General features: G+C 38.0%; 1 protein-coding gene across 1 annotated transcript in view; it reads right to left on the reverse strand.

Annotated features, from left to right (window-relative positions):
• Positions 1–2,741: 2,741 nt before the first annotated feature.
• Positions 2,742–12,648, reverse strand: part of nsg2 (neuronal vesicle trafficking associated 2) — a gene marked incomplete at its 3' end in the record, with an annotated part of 46,152 nt that continues 36,245 nt past the window's right edge. Inside the window, exons 4-5 of the mRNA XM_079247799.1 lie at positions 7,812–7,922; positions 2,742–2,933 (exon numbers count right to left, since the gene is read on the reverse strand). Coding sequence (XP_079103925.1) covers positions 2,742–2,933; positions 7,812–7,922 — 303 coding nt within the window. The remainder of the gene's footprint in view (positions 2,934–7,811; positions 7,923–12,648) is intronic.

Here is a 12,648-nt window from a genome sequence, read left to right on the forward strand (position 1 = left end):
CATAAATGAAAATGGAAATGGATTATTTTTGTCACCATAAAATTTTGATATTATTTTAATTCACGAAGATGAAAATTTTCCAAGTACTCACTTCCTGTGTTTTGCTCATTTTGTTCATTGAAAGGGATTTCAACTGATTTTTAATTAAATGTTGAATATTAAGAGATATATTATTATTTCCACTGCATCATGAGTGCCACCACATTAACAGCTAACCACCAGTTCTTGGAACAGAGAGAAAGAAATATATTTTCAGAACCACTGTGGGTTTAAGCGTGGAAAACATGGCCATGAGCACAATATAAGACAAAGCTGGACCAGAGTTTTGTTTTGTATGTTTGGAAATCTCTCAGTTTTATGCCAAATGACAACAAAGTTTTCCTGGTACACATGCTTCCCTCAGAGAATTTATTGCTGATGTTCAATGCATTCCTATGTAACAAAAACATCTGATTGTCACTGGTTCTGCTCAGCATGGGATGGTGTGTTTCTCCTCTTCCTGACTGACCTGCATCATAGATAGCTGCACTTTTAAACAATTTTGAATAGTGAGACTGTTGAACATGGGTTGGGTAAGTCCAAAGTCATATTGGATATTTGCATGGTTTGATTATCTGAAAATCAAATGAGTTACCCTGATGACTGATGGGGGGGGGGGGCTCTAAAAAATAATCCACTTCAGGCAATATTTTTTATTTTCTTTCTATTAACTTCTTAATGTTTCTTAAATAAATAATAAAAAAAAAAAAAGAATTCAAATATCAGTGTTGTTTTTTGATTATCATATAAAATTTCTCTGTCAGATGTATTTACTGACATTTTTCCATTGACTCCTTCTCTGGCCATCCCTGCACGGCAGTGCTGCACTATAATCATTGGACACTCGCACATGGTGTGTTTTTGAATGAGTTACTGGGATGTTGTTTACCATGGAAAACCCTAATAAAATCAGTCTTACAGCAGATGTCTTTAGCTGCCACTGACATAAGGGAGGCTAATCAGCAGGAATGATCACATTTGTATTTATCATTGATGCATATTATGAGTTTGATGATGATGATGTGTGTTTCTGAACGAAGATGCGGGTGATCCATTGTATTCCGATTACACTGACTCATACAGGAGCTGTGGACTGAAGAATAGTTTGTTGTGTTGCACAAATCGTCTGAACAGCAACTGTTCAATTTGACTGCTTTCTGTGGCTCTTTTTTTTAAAATTTTTTTTTGTGCAATTAATGGGTAAAAATGAATTATTAGCTATATGAAAGGATCATGAAATGAAAAAAACAAAGCAACAGAGCTGCAAATGGCAGACAGACAGTTTATTTGAATGTGTTGTTTATTTAACATATGTTATTTTATACAAGTGATTTGTTCCTTTTGAAGGCCTGTGTATGCATTGTCTCAGGCTAGCATTGGGCACAGTTTGCTCCAGTAGACGAGCGATTAAAAAAGGACCGACGGACACTCAGCACGGGTCACAGCTTGTTTTATTTGGGATTCAAACCAAGAGAGCATGGACAACGTTTTACATTAATAAATTACACCAGGTATCAATACAACTAACAACATCACAATATCTCATTGAAGCGCTCTCTACAACAGATTCAACGTTACAAAAAATAAAAACAAGTAAATAAATAAATAAACAGTGCACAAACAAAATCTGGCTGTTGTTGAAGCCCAGCTTTGAACAGTAAAGAGTATATTGTGGAAAGTAAGGGTTTTGGCAAAAGACAGAGATATGCACATTATTTCTGTTCCCATCATTAACATAGAGTTTAATGGAGCTACACGACTGGCATTTGAAGCAATAAGTAAGTAATTGTTCACATGAAAGAAATGAAGGTCTATTTAAAAAAAAAAAAAAAGATAAGAAAAACTTGCTACTACGATGCATACACACAAAACTAGCCTGAATGCACATCTGCATGTACAGCTTGGGTCGCGGAAGGGTTTCAGGACTGAAAATTCATGGCGCATCACATTGACAATGTAATTTTACACTAGCTATCAAACAGCAATGATGGACTAATTCATTCAGTCAAGTCAACGTCGATGTTGGCCTCAGAGAGAAAAGGTTTTACTGAAAAGGTAAAAGATGGACTTAAGTGACCTGTTGGTAAGATTTGGCAGGTATGAATGAGGTTACATGGTCTGAACAAATGAGTAAATACAGACATGAATAAGCAAGAAAGAAAAATATACACATTAACTACAGTATACACGTAAAATAAATGGCTGCTAGACAGGATCTCACCAAGAGGAAGCATGAAATTTAGCTTAAACAGGCACCTTTGTACAAAGAGTTGCAATCACTTACAAAACATCCATACAGTAAAAAATAATTATGTTGTGACAGTCGATGACTTAAAAAGAGGAAAGGGGTAACCATGGCAATGAGTCAGCAGACTGCATGTGTGAATGTAACTGAGTGTAACCGGGTAGAGGAGGATAATCCCCAGAAGGTAAAGAATAAGATGCCACTCTACATGAAGATGAGCAAAAAACAGATTTAGAGTATGACCCAGCATGTGCTTGTGTCTTTTAATGTTTGCATGCTTGTTTTCACTCTATTTTATATTTATCATTGTTGTGTTTTGTGTCTTTTGTCTGTAATTCTAAATAATCACCCACATGTCTGTGTCTGCGTCTTTTTCTACCTTTGTCTACAGGTACTGTTTCTTGTCTCTGTCTGCAAGTGTCTGGATGTGTTTGCATCCCAGAACTATTCAGCCAACTCAGTGGCTTTCGCCATTTGGAGGTTTAGCTTCGTGCCCCGCTGATCCTCCAGGCAGCCAGGGGGAGACAGAGTGCGAGGTGGTCTGCTTGGCCATGCTGTAGTGGCTGATAACTGTGTAGAAGCGGCCCCTCGAGTTGGCATCCTGGGCAGCATAATAGGCCTCAAGAGAGGCGGGGATACACCGCTTGTGCTGTGAAAGAGCAAGAAGAAAAGAAAGGATAATTTAACAATGATTTTCTTTTTAGATTTTTTACATGTAGCATCAGGATGGTACATTTGTAACCCTCAGAAAGTGTAAGAGTACTTTTGGGTGGGGGGGTGGGGGGGCTTTTAATACTGAATATTAAAGCGCTTGAATGTCATTGTGTGTTTCATGTCCTTTAGTCTAGGGGTGTCCAGCTCCAGTCCTCGAGGACCACAATCTTGGAGGTTTTCCATGTACCCCTGTTCCAACACGCCTGACTCAAACTAATCCCTCTCTGGGCAGAACTTCATTGACTGCTGGGTCCATTTAATGGAAGTCATGTGTGTTGGAGCAGGGATGCATGGAAAACCTGGAGGACAGCGGCCTTCGAGGACCAACTTTGGGAACCCCTGATTAAGTCCATCTCATTTATTACTAACTCAATCTCTTCGATAGCTTATGAAATCTAATTTAAGCCCTATTATCCTTCTTTTTTTTTTCTTTTTAGACACAACTAAACATAAATTCTAATCCCAAACTTTTTCACAACAAATACATTCAAGTGTAAAAAGTAAAGGGGTTGCGTATTAACACAAGAAGGTGCACAAAGCACCTTAGATTGATGCAACTGAGGTGCTTTTCCTTCTTCCCATTGTGGCTTCATCATTTGTATTTTTATTATTACTCACCCCCATCTGTACAGAAGACCTGCAACTAGCAAACAAACAACAAAAATATTATGTTTGTTATACATTAGTGAACTGATTTGCCTAATCTTTGCAGCACTTCAGACCATAAAAGAAACACAAACATCTAGCCTGCTTTGTTGTTTGCCTTTGTACTGAAGTTACGGTGTAATTTGATTTGCTCAGGACCGTAGCCAGTGTCAAAGAATAAAACAAATAAAAACAGAACAAAGCAGTTCTGCAGGAGGAAAGTATAAGAACTGAAGTCACATTTCTGTAGCAAAGAACCACCTGCTTTAAACAAAATCTAACAAAATTAGCATTTACTAGAAATTAAATTTTATTTTGAAAAATAATAGAAGTTTATTTATAACAAATGATTATGATAAAATACAACTCTTGTAGAAAATCAAGAATTTTGCTTTTTGGAGAGAAATGACTCATTAGCTAATCACATTATTTTATTTAAGAGGGAAAAAAAATTACACAAACTATAAAAACAAACCAGCGTTGGACAGTCATCTCACTCTTAGAGCTTTTTTTTTTTTTTTTGGCAAAACAAAATCTTGTGGTAATTTTGTTCAAAATAAAATTGTCCTTTAAATATCACAGCAGAGGTGGGAGTATTTTCTGTTTTAATGCTTTGTTCCTTCAAGTTTGTTTTATTTATTTAGATTTTTCTTATTTAACTGAGGTACTATGCATGACATTCACCAGTCACTTGGTACAGTGGTACACCCACTCAAATGCTTGTTAGGCTGCTAAACAGGCAGCAACGCCGTACATACATATAAATAAGGTCAAGACAACTTGCTAAAGTTCCAATTTTATTTAATTAAAACCGAGCATAAAAACTGGGAAGAAACTGAGTTAAAGCGAACTTAACACACTATGGTTGCTGGTGCCAGACAGGCTGGTCTGAGTATTACAGAAACTACTGAATTGGAGTATTTCAACACATAATAATCTTAAGGGTTTTCACGAAATGTTCTGAAAATATCCAGAGAGTAACAGCTGTCTGCAGGGAAATGCGCAGCAGATGTTCGAGGTCAGAGGACAATGGGCAGACTGGTTGGAAATGATAGAAACAGAACATTCATTCATTTTCTACACTTAGCTAATGGCATGGCTGTTATTTTCTTGGCACACTTTAGGTCCCCATAGTACAAGCTGAGCATGGCTTAGACAGCATAGCCCACTTGTGTATTGTTGTTGACCATGTCCATCCCTTTCTGATCACAGTGAACCATCTTCTGATGTCTTCTACCAGCCAGATAATGCATCATGCCACCAAGCTTAAATCATCTCAAATTGGTTTCTTGAAAGTGAAAATGAGTTCACTGTACTGTAATAGCCTCAAGAGACAGCAGATCTCAGACAAGCAGAGCACCTTTGGGATGTGGTGGAAGTGGAGACTCTCAACATGGACGTGCAGCCAACAAATCTGCAGCAACTGTGTGATGCTATCATGTCACCACGGACCGAAATCTCTGAGGAATGTTTCCAACACCATGTTGAATCTGTGCCACAAAAACTATAACAGTTCTTAAAGCAAAAGTGAGGTCCTTCCTCGTGGGAAAGTGTACCTAATGACGTTGCTTGTTAATTTAACTGAAATGAATTGCTTATTAAATTTTTTAACAGACTCAGAAAAGTATGATTATTTTTGACAAGAAGAGAAAGTTTTAGTTAGGTTTGATGAATCCAACACGTTATCGTTGGAAGTCTTTCGACCATTTAACTCCCAGAGCAATTACATGCACAGCTCTGGGAGGGATCCTAACAATGGAAAAAAACTCACATGAGGTTCAAAAGTACTGGAATAAAACAAGTCTATAGAATTGGAAATGTTTAAATCTTTGTAGATTTATATTATTGCATATCTGTGCTTGTACATCATATTTTGTGGAATGTGCATGAGTGTGTATTTCTGTTGGCACCTTTGCTCCTTATGTGCATGTGATACAGCTAATAATACCTCTGCAGACTGCAGCTGCAGCTCCTGCAGAGGTTACAGGAGCTCAAAACTTGATTTGTTCCACCTTGTCCAACACAAATAATATTGAATGCAATAAATATTTATCATCTAATTTAGATCAGTTTGGAACTCTTACTTTTGACAAACCAGTTACATTAAAACTCCCAGTAGTTATAGACTGCAGCTGGAGCTCCTGCAGAGATGGTGAGAGCCTGAAACTTTATTTATTCCACCTCCAAAAGTGGGCTTGTCGAGGGAAACTGACTTGCAAGGTGACCTTTTACAAGGTACAGTGAATCTTAAAAGTGCAATGCAGTGCAAACCTGGATAGAAGGGTTTGTCTGCATCTATTCATACCCCATAGGTTTCCTGCCGCAGATTGTTGGATAAAGATGGTTCTGGGAGTCTTTTTGTAACCTCTGCCATTTGGATCAGCAGTGAATCATAATATGGTCATTTTTATAAAACTGTCAATGAGGCTAATTTTTCCTCATATCTCTATAGCTGTCAATACAGCTAATAACCCCTGACAGCAGACCTCGTAGAGCCTCTTTCTTTGGCTTTTGAGCTGCTTGGAATTATATTTGATTACACACACAAAAAAAACCTTAATTTCATTGATTGATGATTGCCTATTATGTCTCATTAGCCTCCTTCCGTTACATGACCTCTGAAAACCAAAGTAGGCCAACAGGATGTTATTCTTTCCTTTCTCATAGGAGACTGCTCTCACCTTGACTTCTTTATTTAGAAAGGTGAGAAAGTAGAGAAGGAGACAGTAAAGGGCAGAAATGATTCAGTGCCTTCCTCAAGGAAGCTTTGGCAGTGCAAAGATAGATTAAATTACTACGGTACTACTTCTACTAGTACTACTGCTACGATTACTACTATCACTACCACTACTATCAATGATACTAATAATAAAAATAAATCAATAAATAATAATAATGATAAAATCCTTGCTAGTTTATTTGTATTGCACAGAAATACAACATAAATATTTAATGCAGAAATAAATTAGATGACCATTTTCCTGAAAAATAATAAACACACTCATGTGAAGACCTACATTAACTTGTTCATTTTATGCAACATGAGTACCTTTAAGATATTTATCTTATCAATTACATTGTTATTACTTCTGTATGCACTATTAAATGACTTGAAATTTATTTAATTTGGAAAGTAATAAAAGGGAAAAAGACAACATAATGCCTATTATTCTACTGGTATTCTTTTAAGTCCTCAGCATCCACTGCTCTACATGTTTCAGAGCATGTGTGTCCCAGTCAAATCCTCAACAGACTTGATTGAATTGGCTGAATTTGCTCATCTCGGCAGAGGCCTGTGGATGAGCCTTTCATTTGACTCTGGTATGTTGGAGAAGGGATGCAACTAAAAGTTGCAGGATAGTAGATATTGAGGATTGGACCTCTGTACCCCTGTTCTAGAGGTAGCCTGACTTTAATACAGCTGAATGAAATGAAGGGCTCATAAACGTGTTTGTTAAAAACTTATTAAGAAGTTCATCTGAACCAGGGGCGTTGGAGGTGGAACACAACTAATACATAAATGGCAGCCGGCCTCGAGGGTCTGGGTTGAAAATCATTGTTTTAGTTTGTGATTTCCTGAAAAAGCATAGGAAGGTACAGTAAAATGCCTAGCTACTCCTGAACTTGGAGTTATGCACACATTTTATGCCTAACGAAACTTCTTATTTATACTGAAATTTGGCAGCGCTCATATAAAATAGTGAAAAAATTTGATCAGGTAAAAAGAAAAAAAAAAACAAGCAAATGAAATTGTTGTGGATGTACTGATTAGGAGCAGAATTTAAGAGATCAGATCACATCAAAAGATTTTAGGGTATGACATGTTCCCATGTTATGGGGTTTACTGTCACCAAATCCAAATGGAAAACAAGTTGTAGTGTGTTACAGTCTCAGACATTACTCTGGTGAAAAAAAAATTCTGCACATCAAATGATGCAAATATATATATATGGAAAAAAAAGGTACCTTGCTCACCAAATCGTGAACAGGAGCAACAACTGAGCTCAAGTTTTAAAATAAACCTGAGCTTTGGATTTGGATCAGAGAGGCTTTACTTTGTCCGTTCATAAAATTCATTTTTTTCTTTTAACCATTTCGTTTGCCTGAGAATTGGGCAGACATGTTGTAAAATCAACAAAACAAAACACACACCACTTCATGGTCTTACCTTATAAATGAATCCATCTGGGCAGGCATGGTCGTAAGTGAAGGCTTTATAAACCACCAGGAACACAATGCAGGCGAGGAAGGCCAAGGCCAGGATGATCAGAATTGTCACCTGGAGGGGAAAAAACAGATGGTCAGTATGGGTGTGTATGTGCGAGTGCACCAGAGCAATAAAGGAGGAAGTGGGTTATATAAGTGAAAAAGTGTTAAGGTGAGAAAGATGAGGTGTGTGTACTAGTGTGTGTGTGTGCGTCTGTGTGTGACTTTGTGTTGTCATAATAAATGATAAGACACTGCTGACTGAGGTCAATGGCTCCTCGAGGCAAGGTGTTCTGTTGAGTTACATGACAAAGGACTCGAGATGCGACACTGCTAAAAATGATCTCGTTTCCACGGACACATTGTTGTTTGGCGCAAATAAACATAAGACCCCAAGTCAGCCTCTTAACGGAAACACCAGAAACTTCACAATATGCAAAAGTACCTGGACTTGCATGTTGTTGTTGGTTTTTCTCCTTAAAAATATGTGGTTTTTGACTTATTTTGATGGCACAGTGACATTAATCATGTACATTCATGGTGCTGTCGTTTCTTCAAGACTCAACATCAGACTGGCTTTGTAATGGTTGGAGAGAGCACACCATACAAGCAGGATGCAAGATGGATGGCAAATTAGCAGAGAAAATCTGCCACAGTCCCATAGCATGTCTTCATAGAAACGTGGAAAATATATGGAACACATTAAATATATTATGCGGATAGGTTTTGGAATATTTTCATGGTAGTGGGATGTAAAGGCTATGCTAATAGCAATATGAAATCTATGCAATCTGTGAAACTGTTTCCTCATTGTAGTGTAAACAGGGCATCAGGGTTTTGTTCTAAGCTGGCAAAAAAGGGACAATAAGATAAGCCATGAGTTGGGTTGCAGCTTTGGCTGGCATGTGGTTGCTGTTATGTATCTGACAGTAAAAAAAAGGAGATGAGCCATAAGGGAATCTTGTAAATGAGCTGCTACCTACTCTATGACAAGAGAGAACTGTGTTCTTGTTCTCGAGGCCCTGAGAAGAAAATTGCGTCATTTTGTTGTCGCGGTCGTGGTTGAAGACAGTTGTCAGCACATCGGGCTGGCAGAACTTTTTTTTTTTTTCTTGTGGGGCTCTGAGAAGTATCGTGTGATTGGTTGGACATTGGAGATGGGTGTGGCTAACAGAGAAAGGAATGAAGCGGAAAGTTGCTGCTTTTGCAGTTTGCTGTTGTAGGTAAAACGAATTGTTTCAATAAAACAGCTGATCAAGGTGGTAAGAAAGTTAAAAAAATTTTTACATGTGGCATTTAAACACGTGGACCCAGCCGCGTGCATAACCCGCCCGGCCGTAGACTGAGTTTCTTATTAAATATGAAATAACAAGGTTTATTGCACATAAAAGACCTCACCGCCTGCAGGGATCCCTGTCCCTTCTCATGGTGTATGAACGGGCCAGACAAAAAAATCATTTTTTCTTGTTCTTGTGGCCTCAAGACAAAGAACAAAGTTCTCACTTCTTGTGGAGTATAAAACAAGCATTAGTTTTGGAATATCTCCATCATCATCTTTGGTCATGCACTTTGGTTAATAACAAGAAGAATCTGGATTTAAGCACAAGCTTTTCTTCGAGGGGTAACCAGGATTTATCTTTCATTTATAGGTAGGAACCTGACAAATCTGTTAAAAGCTAAAAGTAAAAACACCGAATCATTCAAAAAGCATGCACTTATTTGTTGGCAAGAGAAATCAACATTTCAACTTTATAACTAAATTCTCTCTTGCTTTTCTTACAACCTAACGAGCTCTGAAATTAAAAGCTGTTCAAGTCCCGTCTCATTGAACATATCTGAAAAGTGCCAAACTTTAATTTTCCTGTCTGTTTTCATGACAACAAACTATGAAATGTTATCGGCATACATTACAGCTGCATGGAATCAAAATAATTATGCAGTGTGAAAATTGCTTAACACTCAGCAGTAGCAGTGCTAATCTAAAAGTATGGAAACAATATATATATCTGCAAGTCGGCTCAAATATACAGTTGATGGTGTGAAATTTTCATTCCCCCAGCAGGCAGGACAATGCTGTTTTAAAGTATATTAACATATAAAAGGAACTGTTTCTTCCTACTTTCTACTTCTGCCCTGTTTGGGTGATTTTAAGTGAGCATTTAATTAGAATTATGCAAATCAAGGACAAATGATAGCATGAGGTATGTGTGTAGTGGATGCACATGGCTGTGCGGAGAACATCAGATTTATCGCAGGGAGCAGGCTGAGTAGTATAATCTTTTATACCGGATGAATATTTCTAATTTCCAGTTTTCAATTATTAACTGAGGCTAAAACCATTCCTGATTACTGCTCTGTACACAATCTGTCACAGCGACGCGTCAGAGCAATTACACATGAGTGTGATCATCCGTCTCCATCAGGGTTATGTGGGAGGACAGGGACACGCAAGCTAAGTGACTGTTTACTCGGTGTCAACTCGGGGACACGACTCTCACCCTTGGTTGCTGTTGACACTCCTGCTAAATCACATTTCCCTGCATGGCACGCTGCTATACATTAAGAGGACGCATCTAAAGTCGGGGTGATCCGCTTTTTTGGAGCTACAAACAGACGTGGAATGACTGATTAAGACCCACTCGACTGCTTTTTTGTCATTTCTGAATAGTATTGCAAATGAAACGTTTTATCAAAGAAATGGATTACAGTAAGGCTCATATCATGGAGTATTTCATGCTTGTGGACTTCAGCTTTGACACATGAAATGAAGACTCAAGCTGCTAACGACTGAAGAGATTTTCACTTTTATGTGCAGCTAAAATAGGGAAAATTCAAGCTGTCTCCTTCTTTGCATTTGTAGCGTTTGTAATACTCTCTCAGCAGATAACCGACTGGATCAAACTAGTTGGAAATATTGAGTTACTCTTTAATAAGTCTTGAAGTCACAGGTCAAGGCATGGCACATATATGAAACAGAATTGAGGGATTAAACATCAACATTTATTCACACTTTAATGGCAGATTGGACGCAGCCTCAGCAGTCAGAGCAGCTGTTTAGACAAGAACATACTCTTCTTTTAATAACAGAAACAAGTGCTCTAAAATCTTTATTGATGCAGTTGTGGCCATGTAGTGCGTAAATCCATTAAAAATCTGTCCTGACCTTTCTTTATTATTCATAATCTGGCTGAACTCAGCTGTAAACCTTAGGAGGTCATGAGGGTAAGAGTACAGCTCAGGGATAAAGAATTGTTCCCTGCATGATGTGAAATTGTTCTTGCATTTTCTGGCTTATTGTAATAATTCCATATGATACAATAAAGCGCTGAATCTGCAGGCAAATCTATGGGGTGCAAAATAAATACAGCTGATTACAAAGTAACAGAATAATGGGTTTTTTTTCTTTAGGAAAGACAAAACTATCATTTCTCCTCTAAGCAACATCATCAGCCAGTTTTTCCCTGTGATATAATCCATGCGAGAACAGACCCTTAACACAGCATTGTGTGCCATCCAACACCACTATCATCAGCAACACAAGCTCTGTGTTGTTCGCTGTGTACGACAGATAACAGTTTGTCCTGGATGCAGGCAGAAGCCCAGCATGTTATTGCAATCTGGAATCAGAACAGTGTGTTCATAACAAGGTTTGGCTCCAGAAGTGAAGGTTGGACAGACTGAATGGCAGGTAACTGTGCCCTCTGGGTTTTAATCATCCTGATGAATCCACCAAGAAATGACTGAGAGCTTGATTATTCTCACACAAAAATGTGTGAGAGAGAGAAACAGCTTCATTCAAAAGCACTTTTCACCGGCAACCCAGGCCACTATGGATTTGCACTGTTGCCCACATGTAATCTTCATGGAGGCTGCAGCATAAAAATGCTGCATTTGTAGGCAAGGGATGTTTTCTGGTTTCCCTTTTTCATGAAATGCCCTTCAAGGCAAGTCCTAATGAGCATCCTTGCTGGTAAACAAAAACTGGAGGTGCTTGGCAAAATAGGCACCACACTTTGGGGATTTTTACATCAAAAAATGCTGAAGGATTTTTTTTTATGGTGCTCCATACCTTTAGGTGTATAAACATCGTAGTAGGAGCGCCTTTCAGGCTTTTATGTATTCTTTTTTTTTTTTTTTTTTCAGAAGTAAAAAATTTAGGGCACATATTTCTGAGTGGTCCACAAAAGCTGCTGGTCAGGGCTCAGTGTTGATGATTACAAACCAACAACAATCATCAGTTTTCAGATGCAGCAGACATCGTTTCAGTTTCCTTCGTTTTTCAGGCTTTTTTTTGGTCTTACAGATCCAGACCGTTGTTCTATTCATGGTTTATAGTGTTTTACAGTCAACATCATTGTCAAAGCTGCAAAAAAAATTGTTCCTAGGACAGATAAACATTAATCACTTCAATTTTCACAAGACTATATGTGACAAAAATGTGAGTTTTGTTAAGATAAAAGAAGACCGATGACATGAAAATTATTGTTAGTAATCGGTCCTTCAGTCAACTTTAACCATCCAATTTTTCTGATTGTAGCGTAAATGACGAAATTGATGGTCTTTATCTTTGCTGTCCTTTGTTCCTGCATCACTGAAAGATGCAGACAGACAGCTGTGTACGATGGACAAAGACCATCTAATCAGATTATAAAAGATCCAATACGATTTATGTTCTTCAGTTTGCTCATCTCATGTGTCCAGATTAAGCATCTACCTCATGTTTACATTTCATCATATCAGTCAAAATACACACACACACACACACACACACACACACCCCACCTGCTTGACTGGCTCTG

The sequence above is a fragment of the Telmatherina bonti genome, assembly GCF_933228915.1.
Source record: "Telmatherina bonti genome assembly, chromosome: 10".
Classification (NCBI taxonomy): domain Eukaryota; kingdom Metazoa; phylum Chordata; class Actinopteri; order Atheriniformes; family Telmatherinidae; genus Telmatherina; species Telmatherina bonti.